The following is a 21,474-nucleotide window of genomic DNA, read 5'->3' as shown; positions in this document are numbered from 1 at the left end:
TAAAAAGAATGTATTTTTTCTGTCGCCAAGTTGTGAGAACCATAACTTTTTAATTTTTTCGTTGACGGAGCTGTATGAGGCCTTTTTTTATGAGACGAGCTATCGTTTTTATAGGTATCATTTTTGGATACAAGCGACTTTTTGATCACTTTTTATTTCAACTTTGGTAGGGCAAAGTGACCAAAAAACAGAAATTCTGGCATTGTTTTTTACGTTTTTTTTTACGCCATTCACCGCGTGGAATAAATAACATAATATTTTTATAGTTCAGACCGTTGCGGTCGCAGCGATACCAAATATGTATGGTTTATTTATTTTTTTCAATGATAAAGGACTTGATAAGGGAAAAAGGGCGATTGTGGTTTATTATATTTTTTACAACTTTTGTTTTTTCACTTTTTTTGACACTTTTCTTTAGTCCCTTTCTTTAGGGGACTTGAAGTTCGAACGGTCAGATTTTTTTTCTAATACATTGCACTACCTATGTAGTGCAAAGTATTAGATCTGTCAGTCATTCACTGACAGCAAGCCGATTAGGCTTCACCTCCGGGTGGAGCCTAATCGGCTTCTGTAATGGCAGACAGGAGGCCATTGTTAGGACTCCTGTTGCCATAATAGCAGTTGGCAGTCGTGCGATTGCAGGGCACAGCAGCCGATCTGCTAACAACCACAAAGAATGTGATCGCTGCATCTGAGGAGTTAATGGCAGGGATCGGAGCTAGCTCCGGTTCCTGCCGTTACAGGTGGATGTCAGCTGTAACATACAGCGGACATCCACCGCTAAAGACGCTGGCTCATCTCCTGAGCCGGCGCCATCTTGCCGGCGGCTATGGAAGCCTTTCAGGCCCCGCCTCCGGGCTATTTACGCCGCACAGTGAACGGCGTGAATTTAAAACGCATAAAACAATGGCGGAATTTCTGTGGTTTTTTCTATTCCCCCACAAATAAAGTTAATAAAAGTTAATCAAAAAATAATATGTACCCCAAAATGGTGCCATTAAAACGTACAACTAATCCCGCAAAAACAAGTCCTCATACAGCGATGTCAACGGAAAAATAAAGTTATAGCTCTTTGAATGCGACTATAGAAAAACTAAAAAAAATAGATTGGTCATTAGGGCCTAAAACAGGCTGGACACTAAGGGGTCCTCTCCTTTTTTAGAGAAGGAAGGACAGAAAATACCATATCCGTTACGGAACAGGACAAACAACCAGAGATAAACAAAACCAAGATGAGGGTTATAAATTTATCAAATAGACCCTTATCTGAATTGGAGATGTATATACTAAATAAGGGTTTATCTTTCGTACCTACCATGACTTATGAAGTATTCAACTGGGTCAAAGATATTAACCTCTTCACCAGGAAACTCAAGTGGCACAAACTATACAAGATAAAAGATAAAAAAGATTGCCAGGAACTAGGATTAACTCTAACGGAACTACCACACGCAAGGAATTTGGCAACCTTACTTTCATCAAATGAAAAAGCAAGAGGTGAAGGTCCTTTTACCCAATGTAAATTGAAAAGTTGTAAAATGCCTCCGATAGGTGATGTCTCCATCATTGATGTTTTCCAGGAACTTGTAACGAGGGACTTAATGGAAATTGAAACATCCAACAAATCTTCCAATCTCACTAGAAAGGAACATCTGGCATTAATGGCACTGGAAAGAGATGAAAATATAATCATAAAGGCCTCTGACAAAGGGGGTAACACGGTGGTTCTTAATAGAAGGGACTATATAGAGATGTGTCAAACCATTCTAAATGATAAGGACAGTTACGAAATCTTGAAGAAAAACCCTATACAGAAAGACAGAGAGGAACTTTTGGATATTCTGAATCAGGCCCGATTAGAGAGCCTCATAGATCTAAATGAATTCAAATTCATGGCCATTGAAAACCCGCAAACCCCCACTTTTTATGCCCTTCCAAAGGTCCATAAAGGAATCACCCCTCTTAAAGGGCGCCCCATAGTATCGGGGATAGGGGGCTTAACGCAAAATGTGGGTATTTATTTGGATAAAGTTCTGAGAAATTTTGTTGAAGCATTACCCTCTTACACGAAAGACACCATGAATCTCTTATTAAAAATCAATGAGGTTACGGTAGAGCATGACACAATCCTGGCAAGCATTGATGTGGAGGCGCTATACTCCTCAATTCCACATATAATGGGTATTAAAGCCGTTGAGTTCTTCTTGAACACAAGAGGTGTTCATCTACAGAGACACAATGCCTTTGTTATAGAATTGTTAAGATTCGTTTTGACAAAGAACAACTTTCTTTTCAATGGCCGGATCTACCATCAACTCAGGGGCACAGCCATGGGTAACTCATGTGCACCAACTTATGCTAATCTGCTCCTGGGTTGGTGGGAAGAAACGATGGTATTCACAGATGAACGCCAATTTCTAAATCTTCCTATCTTGATGTGGGCACGTTATCTAGATGACGTGTTCGTTCTATGGGGTGGACCAGAAAGAGAATTCAGAAATTATGCAAATGCATTGAATAACAACATCATTGGCCTAAGATTCACTTTTGAATCTAGCAGTGAATGTTTACCATTTTTGGATGTCTGTATCTCCAAAAATGAGATAGGAGGTTTAAAATCCACTGTATATAGAAAACCAACCTCGACAAATAGCCTGCTCAGATGGGAAAGTCATCATCCTATCCCACTGAAAAGAGGCATACCCAAGGGGCAGTACCTTAGATTAAGGAGAAATTGCTCCAATGAACGAGAATTCAGAGAACAGGCCAAAGATCTTAAAAGCCGTTTCCTTGAGAGGGGATATCCGTTGAAGACTCTAAAGGAGGCTTACCAACATGCAAAAGAAAAGAAACGGGAAGAACTACTTATCCCAAAAAAGATAGAGGTATCCAAACAACCGATACGGTTGATTGGAACTTTTGATAGATCTGATAAAATCATCAAAGGGATACTCAGGAAGCATTGGGGTATTTTACAAATGGATCCTGATCTAAGTGAAGCGATATCCCCATGGGCACAGATTACATATAGACGAGGTAGGAGCATTGGAGATAGGATTACACATAGCCACTTAAAAAACTCCCAAAAGGGTCTCTGTTGGTTAGATCATGCAAAGATAAATGGGTGTTATAAATGCGGACATTGCAAAGCCTGCCCTGCAGTATCAAACACGAAAGAATTTACAAGCTCATACACTGGCAAAAACTATAAAATCAGAGACTTCATTAATTGTAGTTCCAAAAATGTAGTGTACAAAATCACCTGTAGCTGTCCCATGGATTATATAGGCAAAACTACCAGGGAATTTAAAAAGAGGGTTTTGGAACACCTAGGGGACATTGCGAACGATAGGGATAAACCAGTAGCCAGACATGTACATCTAAAACATGGGGGAGATGCAAAATGCCTCAAATTTATAGCTATGGAGCTTATCCATCCATCACCAAGGGGAGGAGACATAGATAAAGTGGTCCTCCAAAGGGAGTCTAAGTGGATATTTAGAATGGGTTCCGTAATTCCATATGGACTAAACGAACAAATCAATTACTGTTGCTTCATATAAATCCCACTGAAGACTAGGTTTTCATAATGAAAAATAAAAATAAAAATAATATTTATAGTTTTAGATCCATTGCTAAAAATTTATTATACATATATAACTCCTTTTTGTTCTCATATGTGACATGGGAGCCATAAATACAATTATCAACAACTGGATGATAACTTTACTTCCTTTGCTAGCAAGATTTTTCCATTTTTTTAATAGACAGGTTTGCAATGAGAGTTCATTACCTTCTATATGAGAATAATAGACTGGTAAATACTGCTAAAAAATATCCAATAAAATAAAATTTAAAACCCATTGAAATAAAGAAATGGGCCCCTTTGATGTAGTCCATTAATCTCGGTTTAATAGGCAGTATAAAACATTTACTGATATTAACTAAACACCGTAGGAGACTTTAGAACACATCTTATCCCCTCCCTCCCTCCTGGTCTTACATTCCAATGGATTTCATCACGTGTAGACAGGCATTCTTTATGCTCCTGTTCACAGACGGCCGGCTCAGCTGCAAATAAAGCGAATCACCAGCTGTGACAGGACACACTAACTCATTGGCTGTCGGCCCTGGTGGGAGGAGCTATGTGCTGCTCATGCAGACATGGATATCTGCCTTCTTTTGGAAGGTTTTTTCCTTTGTTGACATCGCTACAGTTGCTACTCATGAACACACCCACAGATACGTCATAGGGGTGGGGAGGATCTCCTGAGATAAATAGAGGACTCCTTACACATGTGAGGGAGGACGTTACACGCCGTGACAGGCGTTTATCCCAGCATCGTGGGAACAGATGCACTTAACTTTCTTTGCCACTGCATAGGATTTATCTTTTTTCTTGCTCCAAAGCCTCTGACCATAGAGGCTAATTGGCCTAAACTCCCCTGAAGAATCTTGGCCACAAGGAAACGCGTCGGGAGAACAGCATTATCTGCCTGGACACATATAAAAGGAAAATAGGAGGTTTCCCAGTCCCCAGCTACAGGATCAAGATGGACTTGGACACACTATAGAATGGGTAGGGGGGTGGATTACCCCAAAATATACCTTTGAAAAAACCTCCTCCTTTATGCAGTAATATTTGGAGCTTTGCATTTACTCTGCACAAAACGTACAGAATGTCAGTTTTCTCTCACAAAAGAGAGCACATTTTTAGCCTTTAAATTTGTCCTGTGTGTATGTTTTGCACATTATTTTAAACAATATGAAGTAAAAGTTATATTTTATAAAGCTCTATCATTATTCCAGTGATTCTTTACTAATTCTAAATAGAGTATTTATGCTATAAAAAACCTTTGGTGGAAGGAATAAAAATACCACCTGACATCTGGACACTAAGGGGTTAAGAGAAATGTATTGGTCAAGTTCCCACCCAGTAAAAGAGATATTTTTTTGAATAATAACATCATAAAAGGTAGTTGTTAATTATTCAGTAAGTTCTAAACTGCTTGGATTCCAACTGGCACACAAAGGACCGCGAAACAAGGAAGCAGAACCCAGGACAGCTCTCACATGAACGCGCAACAATGAACGCGCAACAACGAACGCGCCCTAGAGATCGCAAAATCACGAGGGTCAGCAAAATAGTGACTGTAATGTAATTTTAACAACTGAACACTAGGGGGCGCTGATTACTCTTAGTTACCGCCTAACTGCATTGTGAGGCAGAACAAAGAGCGATGTTTTTTTTACTTCATTCAGTAATATGGCGTCATCAATGCATAGTGTAATCATAAAGCGGTTTAGTAGAGACGTTACTTCATGAAAAGACAACATCTTTGGCAGCTTTATTTAATATGACATGATATTTAGCAATACTTCACGCCATCATGTACTCCTCGTAAAAAAAACAAAACCCAGCGCGTTATATTAACAAAAAGGGAAATCTCGCGAGGTTTCCCATTAACGGAAATTGTCGACATTTTCCGAGTGCTTCAGTCTACAGTTCGGTCAGTGGGGGGGCTCGCCTTGGGTGCCCTCTGCAGGCCAGAGCTTGTTATTACAGCGGTGTTCGGTGTCTGCGGGAGGAGCTTGTTCATTCGTTGTCTGCGGAAGCTGAGGGACCGGGTGGCCCGGGGACACCAGGTAAATACTTCACAGGGACCGTCCGTGGTCTGTACTACAGCAGCCCCCGTCACCAGGGCAGTAGTCAGAGCTCGGTTTATGGAGCAGCGACGACAATGTAGTATAATGAACCTCGGGGCCTAGACGCGTTAGCGCCAGTAGCAGGTCCCGGTCTCTCTTCCTTTGTGAGCGCCGTTGCCGCCATGTTGTAATGCTTGTGTGAGGCTCGGGGCTGTACACGGGGCAGGGGTGGATGCATTTAGGGTTGCACCGTGTTCGCGGGCAGTGAGGCCTTATGGGCCGGCGCCTTGGCTGGATGTGTAGGCCGCTGGCGAGGGCAGCATGGGAACCAGTGGAAGTTCCCGTCTCCGCTGCACTGGGGAGTGTGTTATTGTGAGTGTAGAGCTCAATGGAAAACATGTCCGACATCGGCCGACCGCCTTATACGAGCTCTAGGGAAAGTGATTGATTTGTGATAATGGAAGTGTGACTTGGTGCAGCACATGGATAGAGAGCGGGAGGAGGGAGGGGAAGATGCTGCTCAAAGGGGCTTAATAGTGTTACAAAGAGGACCGTGCTGGACATACACCTCAAAGTGCAGCAAATGATGGGGGGGGGGGGGGGTGTGATGGGCGCTCATGTATCTGGCACCTCGCCCCCCGTGACTTATTTCACTGCATTGTCCACTGAAGTCTCCGTGGATGTGTTCAGGGGGATTTTCTGCATGTTCTCGTTACACACTATCATAGAGGTGAATGGTAATGTATGAAAACATCCAGTTCTCCAATGCCAGGCACCATCCTGAGAATTCGTTAGTGTACAAAATCTTGACGTAAATCGTCCTTTTCATCAGAGTCCGATGCGCTGCCGTGTTAGGACAGTAATAAGACCGACACACGTCTAAGGTTTGTAGATGAAAAGGGGAAAAAAAAAATCTCTGCAATGTTGGCTCCTCAGGCAGTTCTAGGAGGAGGGGGAGGGAAAGCATGTGGCAAGGAGAATTGTGCACAATGATAACAGGCTCAGGGCTACATGATGAGGAATGGTGGCCCGGCAGCGGACCACCTGAATCCAGCCGAGATGTCAGTCCTCCTCTTATATTTTCATTCCAGCCGCATGTGCTAGTAAATGTTCCCCATAGCCAATGAGACACAGCCTTCCCTAATGAGGGGATGGGATCTACACATTGAGATTGTTGCCATGTTATACCTATGCCTGGCATTAATCCATTACCAGGGTGTGATGACAAAGCGGCAGTGCTTGCTGGGATTGGTGACAACTCAGATCAAGTAAATCGGAGGACACGGGCAGCATAGATATAAAGCATGGGGTTGTAGTCTATATTCCTGGGTTTGTAGCCTATATTCATAACCGAAGGAAATTTCAATTTTTTTACAAATTTTTGCACCTTCCACGTTTACAACCCCATCCCTGACATTTATCTAATCATATATGTTTGTGCGGTTTTGCCCAATTCTTAGTATTTAAGACCGTGTTCATACAACATTTTCAGAGCGTAATAATCACCTAACTACTCTGAAAATACGCCTGCAAACAGCTTCCTATTGATTTCAATGACAAACCGCACGTAGTATGTAGTTCATACATGGTGTATTATTAGGGTATGTTCACAGAGGGTGGATACACTGCGTAAAAGCGCAGGGCGTATTCACCCTGGGCTCCTCAGGGAATTCCATCTGAAAAACCATACCAAATTGTGTTGCCCCAACAGCAGCCTGAGCCATAGTGACACCGTAGGATGTATTAGCATACAATACGTTACAAGTAATGGCAACCACAGGCCAAACAATGACCTCTGTGTCTGCCATGGACAGAAGCCTATCAGGACCAGACTCCGGCTGGTCCTGATAGGCTCCCTGTCAGTGACAGGAAGTCACTGTGTCATTCCCGATGCACACTGTCGGCGATAGTGTGCATCGGGAACCGGGAGGTCTGCTGTCCCCGACAGCTGACATTCCAGTGTTGCCAATCAGCGGCTCCTCAACGCTGATTTAGGCAATTAACCCCTTAAATGCGGTGATCGATTGCGATCGCCGCATTTAGGGGGTTTGTAGCACATTGGCCGCCCCCATGCAATTGTGGGGGTTGCCATGGAAACCAGATGCCAGACAATGGCCTCCGGGTCTGGCTTGTATGGAAGCCTATGAGGACCAAGTCTCTGGCTGATCCTCATAGGCTTATTGTCAGTGACTGTGACGTCACACTTACAGTTGGAATACATTACACTAATTGGTAGTGTAATGTATTGTAGCAGCGATCAGTGCTGCAGGTCAAAAAAGAAAGTGTAAAAAGTAAGAAGAAAAGTTAATAAAAATGTTTTCGAAAAGTGTAAAATTAAGTTTTTTTTCCTATAATAAGTCTTTTATTACAGGAAAAAAATGAAACCATTAAAAAAAAAAAAAGTACACATAAGGACCCAAAGTAATGTTATTTTTTCCGCACAGTGAAAAAAAACCTGAACTATGCCAGCGTCGATATTTTTTGGTCACCACCCCTCCCAAGATTAAGAATAAAAAGTGATCAAAAAGTCACACGTACCCCAAAAGAGTACAAATAAAAACGAACACCTGTCCCGCAAAAAAATATGCTCTTAAGGCCAGTTCACACAGAGGTTTTTTTACGCGGAAACCCCGCCGAAAATGCCTCCCATTGATTTCAATGGGAGGCGGAGGAGTTTTTTCCCGCGAGCGGAAAAACCGGCTCGCGGGAAAAATAAGGGACAGGCCCTATCTTCGGGCGTTTGCGCCTCTGACCTCCAATTGACATCAATGGAGGCAGAGAATGCGTATTTCGTGGCGTTTTATGCCCACGGCGCTCAATGGCCGCGGGGGGAAAATGCTGCAAAAATCTGCCTCAAAATTCCAAACAGAATTTTGAGGCAGATTTTCCTCCTGCCAAAAACTGTGAACCAATCCTTTTTTTCAGTTTCCCAGTACATTATATGGTACCTTAACCCCTTAACGCTCTGGGACATACTATTATGTCATGGTAACTGCATCATTCGCGCTCCATGACATAATAGTATGTCATGGATAAAATACCGTGCCGGGTGTGTTCATGAGCTGTGATAGCTGCCGTTTCCGACAGCAGGCTATCACAGCTCAGTGTGCAGGGACCGATTGCAGTGATCCCCGCCGATTAACCCCTTAGAAGCTGCTTTCAATAGCAATCGCGGCTTCTTGGGTGTTAAACCGCCATCGACGACCTGCTACATGATAGCGGGCGGCGATGGCAACCAGAGTCCTAAGAATGGACTCCGGCTACGTCATCTACGGAAGCCTAGTGGATACTGACAAAGTCATGACCCCATATGCTTGCTGTCAGCGAGTAGCTGACCGCTCTAATACACTGCACTACGCATGTAGGGCAGTGTATTAGAATTGCGATCAGGGCCTCCTGCCTTCAAGTTCCCTAGTGGGACAAAGTTAAAAAGTTGTGTAAAAATAAAAGTTTTAAAGTAATAAAAGTAAAAACCCCCCTTTTTCCCTTATCAGTCCTTTTATTATTAAAAAAAACAAAAGTAAATAAACTATACATAATTGGTATCGCCGCGTCCGTAACAGCCTGAACTACAAAATAATTTTGTTATTTATCCCGCGCGGTGAACGCCATAAAAGAAAATAATAATAAACCATACCAGAATAAAAAATTTTTGGTCACTTCACCTCCCAAAAAATGGAACAAAAAGAGATTAAGAAGTGGCATGTACCGAAAAATGGTACTGATCAAAACTGCAGTTCGTTACGCAAAAAACAAGTCCTCACACGACTTTCTTGATGGAAAAATAAAAAAGTTATGGCTCTTAGAATAAGGTAACACAAAAAGTAAATAATTTTTTATAAAAAAAGTGTCGTCTTGTGCAAACGCCATAAGACATAAAAAAAACTATAAACATCTGGTATCGCTGTAATCGTATCGCCCCACAGAATAAAGTGAATGTCATTTATAGCGCACGGTGAATGCTGTAAAGAAAAAAAAAAAAGAAGACTAAAACAATAGTAGAATTGCTCTTTTTTTAGTCACCACGCCTCTTAAAAAATAGAATAAAAGCCGATCAAAAAGTTGTGTGCACCCCATGAAAACTATAATGAATTCCTTAAGGGGTCTAGTTTCCAAAATGGGGTCACCCTTTAAAGGGTTTCCCATGTACTGGTTCCTCAGAAGCTCTGCAAATGCGACATGGCGCACAGAAACCAATCCAGCAAATTCTACATGCCAAATAGTGCTCCTGCCTTTCTGAGCTCTGCCGTTTGTCCACCCAGCAGTTTATGACCACATGTGGGTTATTGCTGTAATCGGGAGAAACTGCTTTACAAATTTTGGGGTGCTTTTTCTTCGCTTTTCCTTGTCAAACTTTTTACCTTTTATCGGAAAAAATTGATTTTCATTTGCACAGCCTAATTCCACAAAATGCAGCAAAAACCCTGTGGCATCTAAATGCCCACTATACTCCTCGATAAGTTCCTTGAGGGGTGTAGTTTGCCAAATAGGGTCATTTTTGGGGGGTTTCCACTGTTTTGGCACCACAAGACCTCTTCAAACCGGACATGGTGCCTAATAAAAAGGAGGCCTCAAAATCCCCTAGGTGCTCCTTTGCTTCGGAGGCCTGTGGTTCAGTTCAGTGCAGTTGATTCTGCAGCAGCATCGGCGTTTGCAGGTAAGTCGATGTAGCCTCTGGTGCCGATGTGTCCTCGCTGGTCCGACACGATGCAGGACCTGCAAATGCTGATGCTGCTGCAGAATCAACTGTAGCCTCTGGTGCCGATGTGGCCGACACGATGCAGGACCTGGGGCAGGACCTGCCATTTGCAATAGCAGATAGGGGTTGCAAAATCTGGTGACAGGGCCTCTTTAAATTCTACAAAAAAACCTGTGGGGTCAAAATGCTAACTATATCCCTAGAAAAATTCCATGAGGGGTGTAGTTTCCAAAATTGGATCACCTTTGGGGGGTTTCCACTGTTTTGGTCCCTCAGGGGCGTTGCAAATGCGGCATGGCACCGAAAACCATTCCCTTCTGAGCCCTGCTGTTGGTCCAAACATCAGTTTATGACCACATAATGGGTATTGTTGTAATCGGGAGACATTGCTTTACAAATGTTGGGGTGCTTTTTCTCCTTTATTCCTTGGAAACATTCTTATGTTTTAGTAGAAAAAAGTAGGTTTTCACCTTCACAGACTAATTCCACTAAATTCTGCAAAAAAAAAAAAACGGTGGGGTCAAAATGCTAGAAAAACGCCTTGAGTGGTGTAGTTTCCATAATGGGGACACTTTTAGGCGGTTTCGACTGTTTAGTCCTCTTCAAACCTGACATGGTGCCTAAAATATATTCCTAAAAAAAGGAGACCCCCCAAATCCTCTAGGTGCTCCTTTGCTTCTGAGGCCGGTGCTTCAGTCCAGTAGCACGCTAGGGCCACATGTGGGATATTTCCTAAAACTTCAGAACCTGGGCAATAAATATTGAGTTGCATTTCTCTGGTAAAACTTTCTGTGTTATAAAGAAAATTGGATTAAAAATTAATTTCTGTAAAAAAATATGAAATTTGTAAATTTCACATCTACATTGCTTTAATTCCTGTGAAAAGTCTAAAGGGTTAAGAAATTTTCTAAATGCTTTTTTGAATACTTTGAGGGGTGAAGTTTTTAAAATGGGGTGACATTTTGAAGGTTTCTAATATATAAGGCCCTCAAAGCCACTTCACAACTGAACTGGCCCCTGTAAAAATAGCATTTTGAAATTTTCTTGAAAGGATTTTGGGGCCTTATTTTTAATAGAATATATTTTCGGCACCATGTCAGGTTTGAAGGGCTCTTGCGGTGCCAAAACAGTGGAAATCCCCCAAAAGTGACCCCATTTGGGAAACTACACACCTCAAGGAAATTATGTAAGTATGAGTATAGTGAGCATTTTGACCGCACAGGTTTTTTTACATAAATTATTGTAAGTAGGCCGTGAAAATTAAAATGTACATTTTTTCAAAGAAAATGTAGGTTCAGCAATTTTTATTATTTTTTTTTCCGGATTTTTTTTCTAATTTCCACAAGGACTAAAGGAGAAAAAGCACCGCAAACTTTGTAAAGCAATTTCTCCCGAGCAAAACAATACACCACATGTGGTAATAAACGGCTGGTTGGACACACTGCAGGGCTTAGAAGTGAAAGAGCTCTATTTGGCTTTTGGAGATCACATTTAGCAGGAATGGTTTGCGGAGGCCATGTCGCATTTGCAAAGCCCCTGAGGGGACAAAACAATGAAAACGGCCAAAAAGTGACTCCATTTAGGAAACTACACCCCTTGAGGAATTCATCTAGGGGTGTAGTAAGCATTTTGACCCCACATATGTTAGAATTTATTAGAATTGGGCAGTGAAAATAAAAACGATCATTTTTCTTCAATAAGACGTAGCTTTAGCGCAAAATTTTTCATTTTCTCAACAAATAAAGGGGAAAAAAAGAACCCAACATTTGTAGAGCAATTTCTCCAGAGTACGGCAATACCCCATATGTGATCATAAACTGCTGTTTGGGCACACGGCAGGGTTCAGAAGGGAAGGAGTGCTATTTGGAGTGCAGATTTTGCTGGATTGGTTTCTGGTCACCTGTGAGACCAAAACAGTGGAAACCCCCCAGAAGTGACCCCATTTTGGAAACTACACCCCTCAATGCATTTACCTAGGGGTGTAGTGAGCATGTTAACCCTGCAGGTGTTTTGTAGAAATTAGTGTGCACTCAATGTTGCAGAGTGAAAATTGGATTTTTTTTCCATAGATATGCCAATATGTGGTGCCCAGATTGTGCCACCATAACAAGACAGCTCTCTAATTATTATGCTGTGTTTCCCGGTTTTAGAAACACCCTACATGTGGCCCTAATCTTTTGCCTGGACATTCGACCAGGCTCAGTAGTGAAAGCGTACCATGTCAAATTGAGGCCTAATTTGGAGATTAACAGAGTATTGGTTCACAATTGCAGAGGCTCAGATGTGAAATAATAAAATAAACCCCTGAGAAGTGACCCCATTTGGAAACTACACCCCTCAAGGCATTTATTAAGGGGTGTAGTGAGCATTTTCACCCCACATGTCTTTTCCATAAATGATTTCACTGTGGATGGTGCAAATTAAAAATGTATATATTTCCCCAGATATGCCATTTCAGTGACAAATATGTCATGCCCAGCTTATGCCACTGGAGACACACACCCCAAAAATTGGTAAAAAGGTACTCCCGGGTATGGCGATGCCATATATGTGGAAGTAAACTGCTGTTTGGGCACGCTATAGGGTTCAGAGCGGAGGGAGTGCCATTTGGCTTTTGGAGCGTGGATTTAGCTTGGTAGTAGATTTGTTTGAGTATTGCTGGTGTTTCCATTTATAATGTGGGGTACATGTAAGCCGGGCGGTGTATATAAGGGGCATAGTCAGGTGGTATAATAATGTGGTAAAAAAACAATAAAATGATCCATAGATGTGTGTTACGCTGTGAAGCAATTCTTTCTGCACAGGCCGGTGTCGCTCTGATAAATGGCGTCCTTTCTTATCCACTGTTTGGTCCACACTCCGCACCTTTGCAGTTTGGGGAATTTTGCTGGGAAAGTGTTGTCCTGGTATAATACGGGCACCCTCGCTTCCAGCAGATATGTTTGGGCTCTCCCCTTCCTGGTTCCCTAATTTTAGGTCCTTGATAAATCGCCTCTTGAAACAGAAGAAATGTTCTCCCTCGGGCCGGCACAATTGAATATTTTTTATTTCCTGACTTATTGGAGCCATAACTAATTTTATTTTTTCATAGACGTAGTGGTATGAGGGCTGTTTTTTGCGGGACGAGCTGTAGTTATTATTGGTACCATTTTGGGGTACATGCGACTTTTTGATCACCTTTTATCCTATTTTTTGGGAGGCAAGGTAAACACAAAACCGCAATTCTGCCATAGTTTTATTTTTTATACATCGTTCACCAAGCGTTCTAAATTACATGTTAACTTTATTCTGCGGGTCAGTACGATTCCGGCGATACCTCATTTATAGCACTTTTTTATGTTTTACAACTTTTTGCACAATTAAATTACTTTTGTAAAAATAATGTATTTTTTCTGTCACCATGTTGTGGAGAACCATAACTTTTTTGTCGACGGAGTTGTATCAGGGCTTGTTTATTGCGAGACGGTTTTATAGGTACCATTTTTGGATACGTGCGACTTTTTGATCACTTTTTATTCCAATATTTGTAGTTCAAAGTGACCAAAAAACAAACTCTGGTAACGTTTTTTTTACGCTGTTCACTGCGTGCAATAAATAATATAATATTTTTATAGCTCAGGCCGTTACTATCCCAGCGATACCAAATACGTATGGTTTATTATTTTTTTTTCAATAATAAAGGACTTGATAAGAGAAAAGGGCGATTGTGTTTTATTTTATTACTTGAAACTTTTATTGTTTTCAAACTTTTTTTTTTTTTTTTTATACTTTTTTTACACTTTTTTTTCAAGTCCCACTAGGGGACTTGAAGGTCCAACTGTCTGATGTTTTTTTTTCTAATACATTGCACTACCTATGTAGTGCAATGTATTAGATCTGTCAGTTATTCACTGACAGCAAGCTGATTAGGCTTCGCCTCCCGGCGGGGCCTGATCGGCTTCTGTAATAGAAAGTAAATGGGAGGGGACCTCCAGCTCACCTTAGGGCAGAAGAATTTCAAATTCCTGTTGCGCACGGATCCTCGTGTCGGCACACGTTGGTGAAATTGTAGCAGAGAAGTGGTTGAGATCCAGCGCAAAAAATGCAAAGTTGTTCAAAAATGTGTTAAAATGGAATCTAGTTCCAATTTTATTGGATAAATATACATAAAAACAGGGAGTCTTATTCCCCCAGCGGGTAAGGTGGATGTAGATGGAAGAAAAATGAATGCGTAGCCTACGCGTTTCAGACGATAGCCTCGTCCTTAGTCATGGCTGAGCATTGTGTCTCATGTTGCCATAGCAGCAGTCGCCAGTCCTGATTGCCTGTCAGGGCTGGCGATCTGCTAGCAACCGCTAAGATGCAGCAATCGCTTTCGATTGCTGCATCGAAGGGGTTAATGGCAGGGATCGGAGCTAGCTCCGGTTCCTGCAGTTACAGGTGGATGTCCGCTGTAACATACAACTGACTTCCACCGCTGATGACGCCGGATCAGCTCCTGAGCCGGCGCCATCTTGCCGAAGGCTACGGGAGCCGGTCAGGCTCCGCTGCCGGGTGGGTCCTGACCGGCTGCCGTGCTAGGTAGAGTGGGAGGCCGGTATTAGGCCTCCGGTTGCCATTGCAGCCACCGGAACCCCGGCAATTTCATTGCTGGGGTTCCGATGAGCTGCAAGCACCTTAAGTGCAACGATCGCGTTTGAGCGCTGCACTTAAGGGGTTAATGGCAGGGATCGACGCTAATTTCGGTCCCCGCCATTACAGCCGGATGTCAGCTGTCGGATACAGCTGAGATCTGGCAATGATTGCTCCGGCTCAGCTTCTGAGCCGGTGCCAAACATTTGGCGTATGGATACAGCAATTTGCAGGAAGTCATGGCTTTCCATGGCGTACCCATGTGGCAAATATCGGGAAGGGGTTAATATAACAGGTTATTTAGTGTGAAACGTGGATGGGAAACAAAATAAACAAGAAAAATTATGCAGAGAAACGCTGTTTCCTATATTCACGCTGTAATTTTCTGCCTCCAAACTGTGAAAAAATAATACAATACAATACAAAAATAATACAATTTCTCCCGCATAAAACAAGGCCTCATACGGTCACGTTAATGAAAAAATAAAAAAGTTATGGCTGCTGAAATGCAGAGAGGTATAGTATAAACTGAAAAATGTAGCTGGTCATTAAGACCTTTTCAGGTCCGGTCATTAAGGGGTTAAAAAAAACTTCTGGATTCAGAGGCTGTTTTCTCTGGGAATCCGCTTTGTATTGTGAACATGGCAGGTATGATCCAAAGTGGGAACAAAAAAAATAGCAAATCAATAACAAAACAAGTTGGATCCGGCAGACTGGTTTTAAAAAAAAAAAACTTCAAAAGCTTTTTTTTTTTTACGTGTATCAGTGTGTTTAAGTGCTATGTATACCTTTTGAAAGCAATTTATTTTTTTCATAAAAAGGTCAATCGGTGTGTCTTGTGCAACTTTATAATTCATTTTTATTTAAAAAAAAAATTAACTTTTTGAGATACAGCTGCTCTGTATAGTATCTTACGCTGAATCCTTTACCTGTCAGGTCAGTGGGACTGACGGGTTCAGTATCAGCAGGTCCTGCGTGTCTCTGACACGCAGGGTCCACTTGATATCCATCGCATCTAAGGTCATGACTTAGATGTGATCGATTACAGGTGGATCCACACGCGGGACCCGCTGTCACTAAACCCATCAGTCCCGCTGTCACTAAACCCATCAGTCCGACTGATGGATTCAGATCTCGGCACACAATATAGCTGCTTTGTATACCGTATACAATTCGGCTCTATCTCAAAAAGATACAATTATTTTCAATAAAAATGTATTAGAAAGTTGCACCAAACACACGGATACACTTTATTTAAAAAAAAAAAATATCTCTTTCGAAGGCCTTTTAACAGTTTTCGTCTACATTGTGTAAATAGGATTTTATAAAATCATGTTCCCTACAATGACCTGTCTGGCTTATGTGCTAAATGACTGCAAATCTAATGGTACATGTGACTGAACCTTTGTTTCGGAGTTCACCGGGTCGCCTGTGAGTCGCAGCAGAATAAGTGTTTCCCTATGTAACAAATGTACCATTACCAATGATATCTGACGTAACGGGATTACTTACTGAACTGCTATTTATGACATCAGAAATGCTAGGGGAATGTCGTGGCTATAGCCTGAGGCAGTTTTGGTTTTGACACGAGACCTATGGCGACCACTACGATCATAAAAGGAAGTATTTTTGATAAGTGGGGCAGATTTATCCATAATATCACCATGTTCTTTCACTGTAAACCATTAATTTGAGATCCTCTTAGGGCTCGTAGGCACTACATGTGCAAGAATGTTGCGGAGATACTTTTCCCTAGCAGCAATGCGAATCGGCGAATTAAAAAAAAATCTTCTGCATAAAATGGTCCTAAAGTTCTATGGGCGATGTATTATGGTTCCCTGTGTGGTCATGAAGGCTACGTGCACATGCCATATATTCAGGCTCAAAAATACAAGGCTGTTTTCAAGAGAAAGCAGCCTCTGAAATCCAGGTGTTTTTTGAGCGTTTTTGATTTTTGCAAGCGTTTTTGATGCGTACCTACAATAGGAAGCTGTATACAGGTGTATTTTAGAGCGTAATACAAACATTTTACGCTCCAAAATACGCCTCATTATGTAGGGTAGTTGTGAGAAAATTGTAAGGGATGACGTGATTTTTTTTTATTTTGCCCAGCAGCAGTTTTTTGAGAGGTGAAATTGTCGCAGTTTTTCATCACTGCTTTTAATGTAAAATGTCATTAAATGGTTTAAAAAAACAAAAGCTGTTGTCACTATATTTATTGGCCTCTTCTAGCTGCCTCCCTGTGTTTAGGCCATCAATACAATGGGGTTGTTATACAACCTGACACAGGCTGGATCTTGGATTGTTTAAATAACTTCACTCGTTCTTCTTTTTCTCTCCCCCCCCCCCCCCCCACTAATTTGGACGTACAACACATTCCCTTGTTGTATAGCAGAGCGTCACATTATAATATTTTTGACCAGTCATGTTTTTTGTTTTTTTTTTAAATCTAGTATTTTTTTTTTTAAACGTCAGAAATTTTTAATTACAGACAATCTACATCTCCCCCCCCCCCCCCAAAAAACAGCCGTGACGTCTGCATTAACGTGTCCACAGTCCGGCCCACGTTTTTGGTCATATACCTGCAGAGAAACTGCACGATCCTGAGTGAGCCAGCTGGAATAGCTGAGATGGATATATGTCAAAAGTATGGCTCTGATGATGGCTCAAAGGGAAGCAGAGGCTGGGCTTGACCATTTTATGCAAGCTACACCATCCTCCATAGCCGCTAACATGTGTCTGGACATTCGATAAAGGATAAGGATCTCCGTGTATTAGCGTGCTGTGCCAGTCTGCTGCTTCTAAGGCCGCACAGGAGACTTGTGTAAAAAGAAGCAATGGCTCGAGAGACATAATCTTGCCAATATACAAAACATTAGTGCGGCCTCATCTTGAATATGTTAGAAGCCGCTTCAGAGAAAGGTGCCCTGACGCTGAGATGAATGCAGAGACAGGCTATAAAAATATATTTTGACCTGTTTATAAAATGTTTGCAGGTGATGTGTAGTCCAATGTGACTTCACATCCAGCAGATTAGAAAACCGAGCTAGAGCTGTTGCGGATCAGCTCCTTTTAATAAAATGGGGCTGAGCTGCAATACCTCACACAACCTGTGGACAGTTGTGGTGCTGTTCTTGGAAGAAAGCAGCTATGTTTTTCTAATCCTGTACAACTCCTTCTTTGCCAAGGACATAATGGTAACATTTTAGGAGAATAGTTGGTTAAGAACCATGCAAATGCTAAAATGGAAATCCATTAGCCATCGCTACACCCGATCACTCTTTACATACCATGAAAGTGCCTGGTGCCAAAAAGTAAATAAAAGTTCTAAAATAAAAACGAAATACATTTTACACTATTTTTTTATTTACCCCATAAATGATTTACATACTAAATGTTACATGCACAGGTTTAGCATTCTCTTGAAAGTTCAGAACATGTAAAAAAAACAACAACATTTATATGAACTGAATTTGTACAAGAAAAGTAAAACACGGATAGGGTTACGGCCGTATAGAAATGTGTCACTAGATGGCACTCTTTTCTATATTCTACAAAGAATGCAAGCTGAAGGAAATTTGTGAAATATTGCTTGATATTCTCTGGAGGACAGTGATTCTGCAACCCTTGCATCAATTAGCCCACGAGAGTACTCCTAAGATGAGTTTATCATCAACCATTAATGTGTTGCCTGTGTGTTTATGTATGTATGAGGAATATTGATTTGGGGATCTGCTCACACGCTGACACATTTTTATATTTACTTGCAGACATGGAGGCAAAAAAATTGATTACGGCAACTGACACCCAGTACTCTGGCAGCTTATTGCAAGCTTTAAATGACCAGCGGCTACAAGGATTGTATTGTGATGTCACAGTCATCGTTGAAGATCGCAAATTCAGAGCTCACAAGAATATTCTTTCTGCCTGCAGCACTTATTTCCACCAACTGTTCATTGTTGCTGGGCCGGTAGTGGAATTGAATTTCATCAGAGCTGAAATTTTCGCAGAAATTCTTAACTATATTTACAGTGCTAAAATTGTCCGTGTGAAATGTGACATGCTGGAAGAACTAATAAAATCTGGAAAATTGCTAGGAGTTCCTTTTATAGCAGAGCTTGGAATACCTTTATCACAAGTGAAGAGTATGTCTGGTGGAGTTAAGGATGGTACTAGCGAAGCCCAGTCTAATTCTGATCCAAAACCACGGGAACCAACAAAAAACACAAGTGGTCCATCATCTAGTACAAGTAAAGCTGTGGGTGACTCTGGCATGCCAATCATCGGCGACTCATTCTCCTTATCATCCACTAAAGAATCCAACACCATAATCGATTCAAATGAGGATGAATCTGATGATGATGATGTGATCTTCTGTTCAGAGACTGTACAAGGCAAACCAGTGACTCCAGAAAAAAAAGAATCTGTTCAAATTCCAACTCTTGCTTCTAATGACCAGGTCTCTGATATAAACAAAACTGCACCATCTAGTCAACCTCCGCAACTTAATCAGAACACTAAACCTCAAACCCAACCCCCTTTAAAAAACATGGGTCCTACATCCTGCAATACAAATTCAAGCCTTCCTACTCCAAATCCACCTACAAATGGTTCCCTTGTCCCTCCTGATCCCCAACCTTTACCTGTTACAGCTGCTCTTCCCGTCCAGACTTCCCAAAATGCCTCCTGTTCTGTTGCTACAGTGTCAGCGCAGAAGCAAGCACCGCCTGTCGTTAACCACATTTTGCCAAAACTACAACCAATTGGTATTGTTCAGCCCAAGAGAGAACTGATATTAGATGGAAACAGTATTTCAACGTGTCCTGTTTCTTCAGCGGTATCTTTGGAACAGCCGACAATTACACACAAAAATGTGTCTTTTGATGGAGTTCAAAAAAAGCAAGTGGTTACCTTCAGCCCCGGCTCATCCTCCAAACCAGGAGAATTCAAAATTAAAATCGCTGATGTTGTTTCTGGAACCAGCAAAGATTCCTCTGAGCCTCGACGCATAATGGACGGCAAGAAAATTATTACATTGGACACGGCATCAGAGATTGAAGGATTGTCTACCGGTTGCAAAGTTTATGCAAATATTGGCGAGGATACATATGACATAGTAATCCCCATCAAGGAAGATCCCGAGGAAGGGTTTTCCAAGCTAGATGATGATGACGATGATGATTTTCCGAACCGTAAACGAATGAAATTAAAACATGAAGATCACTATGAGCTCATCGTTGACGGAAGAGTCTATTATATCTGCATTGTATGCAAAAGATCATATGTTTGTCTGACAAGTTTACGAAGACATTTTAACGTTCACTCCTGGGAAAAGAAATATCCTTGTCGTTATTGTGAGAGAGTCTTTCCTCTGGCAGAATATCGTACAAAGCATGAAATTCACCATACAGGTGAAAGAAGATATCAGTGCTTGACTTGTGGTAGTTCGTTTATTAATTACCAAGTCATGGCTTCACACATTCGATCTGTTCACAGTATGGACCCTGCTGGCGATTCTAAGCTTTACCGTCTGAATCCATGCAAGACTTTACAGATTAGGCAGTATGCATACATAACTGAAAATTCCAATACAGTCCCCGTTATCAATGATGGTGGAATCGTGTATGACATTGACCCAGACAAAACGGAACCCGCGTCTGCAGAGAACCACTCTAACGATGGGCCAAAACCTGTAAATTGGGACGATATCTTCATTCAGCAGTCCAACCAGAACATGTTTAAACCAACTACTCCGGAAGGCAGTACTGAATTTGAGTTTGTTATACCAGAATCCTATTAATCATATTAACATTAAAGTTCAATGTAATAGGAACATGGTGTACATGATCTTCAGGTGAACAGTTTTTTTGTTTTTTTTTTTGTTTTTTTAAATCTTAAATACACCATTTTAATATAGCCCACAAAACGGCATAGTTTTAGTCTTTCTTATAAGTTACAACTAGTATGTGAGGGCATCTTCTCAGCATTCTCTTAACAGGCCAATGATGCAAGATTTACAGAGACTATTGACATAACCTGATTTTCGCAATCATTGTATAGGAAATGATTAGGCTCAGAACTTTGTAATCACAAAAAATAAAGGTGTATTACATTTCACGGATGTTGTTCAAGTGTGAGTTAGACAGACCTGCTTCCCAATACTATAGGCATGTTTGCACTTTTAAATGAAGATATTTCATGTGGGCATTTATTTGGAAAAGTCTTGCCAAGTAAGCTACAGTGGTTTGATGTGTAAAACAAAGCAAAACTTTCCCTTCTGATAGTGAAGGGGCCAGAATCGAAGGTCTTCCACTCCCTTAATGCTGAAGTGGTGTTTTCTCAAGTAGGTCACAAAGAAGATGACTCAGAAAGGCCTCTATTGGAGAGATAGTGTTTCCTTATAGGCAAACTAAAAATGCAATGAAAACCAAAATGTTCCTGTAAAGTGGAAGGCAGTTGATAGATTTAAAGAGGCTCTGTCACCAGATTATAAGTGCCCTGTCTCCTACATAATGTGA

At 41.5% G+C, this 21,474-nt stretch overlaps 1 protein-coding gene across 2 annotated transcripts; it reads left to right on the top strand.

Annotated features, from left to right (window-relative positions):
- Window positions 1–5,046: 5,046 nt before the first annotated feature.
- On the top strand, window positions 5,047–21,073 carry ZBTB33 (zinc finger and BTB domain containing 33). 2 transcript variants are annotated; one of them, XM_075835767.1, is made up of 2 exons: window positions 5,047–5,135; window positions 18,727–21,073. In XM_075835767.1, the coding sequence occupies exon 2, from the start codon at window positions 18,729–18,731 to the stop codon at window positions 20,754–20,756; it is 2,028 nt and encodes a 675-aa protein (XP_075691882.1). In that variant the 5' UTR covers window positions 5,047–5,135; window positions 18,727–18,728; the 3' UTR covers window positions 20,757–21,073. The 2 variants fall into 2 exon arrangements, with proteins under 2 accessions (XP_075691882.1, XP_075691883.1); XM_075835768.1 differs by lacking the exon at window positions 5,047–5,135 and adding an exon at window positions 5,483–5,646.
- The last annotated feature ends 401 nt before the right edge of the window (window positions 21,074–21,474 follow it).

This window comes from Rhinoderma darwinii, chromosome 8 (assembly GCF_050947455.1).
Source record: "Rhinoderma darwinii isolate aRhiDar2 chromosome 8, aRhiDar2.hap1, whole genome shotgun sequence".
NCBI lineage: Eukaryota > Metazoa > Chordata > Amphibia > Anura > Rhinodermatidae > Rhinoderma > Rhinoderma darwinii.
This window is presented reverse-complemented; position numbering and strand designations above follow the sequence as displayed.

Excerpts from the sequence above, each read along its gene's own strand:
- ZBTB33 (XM_075835767.1), top strand. The coding sequence starts at position 18,729 with ATGGAGGCAAAAAAATTGATTACGGCAACTGACACCCAGTACTCTGGC.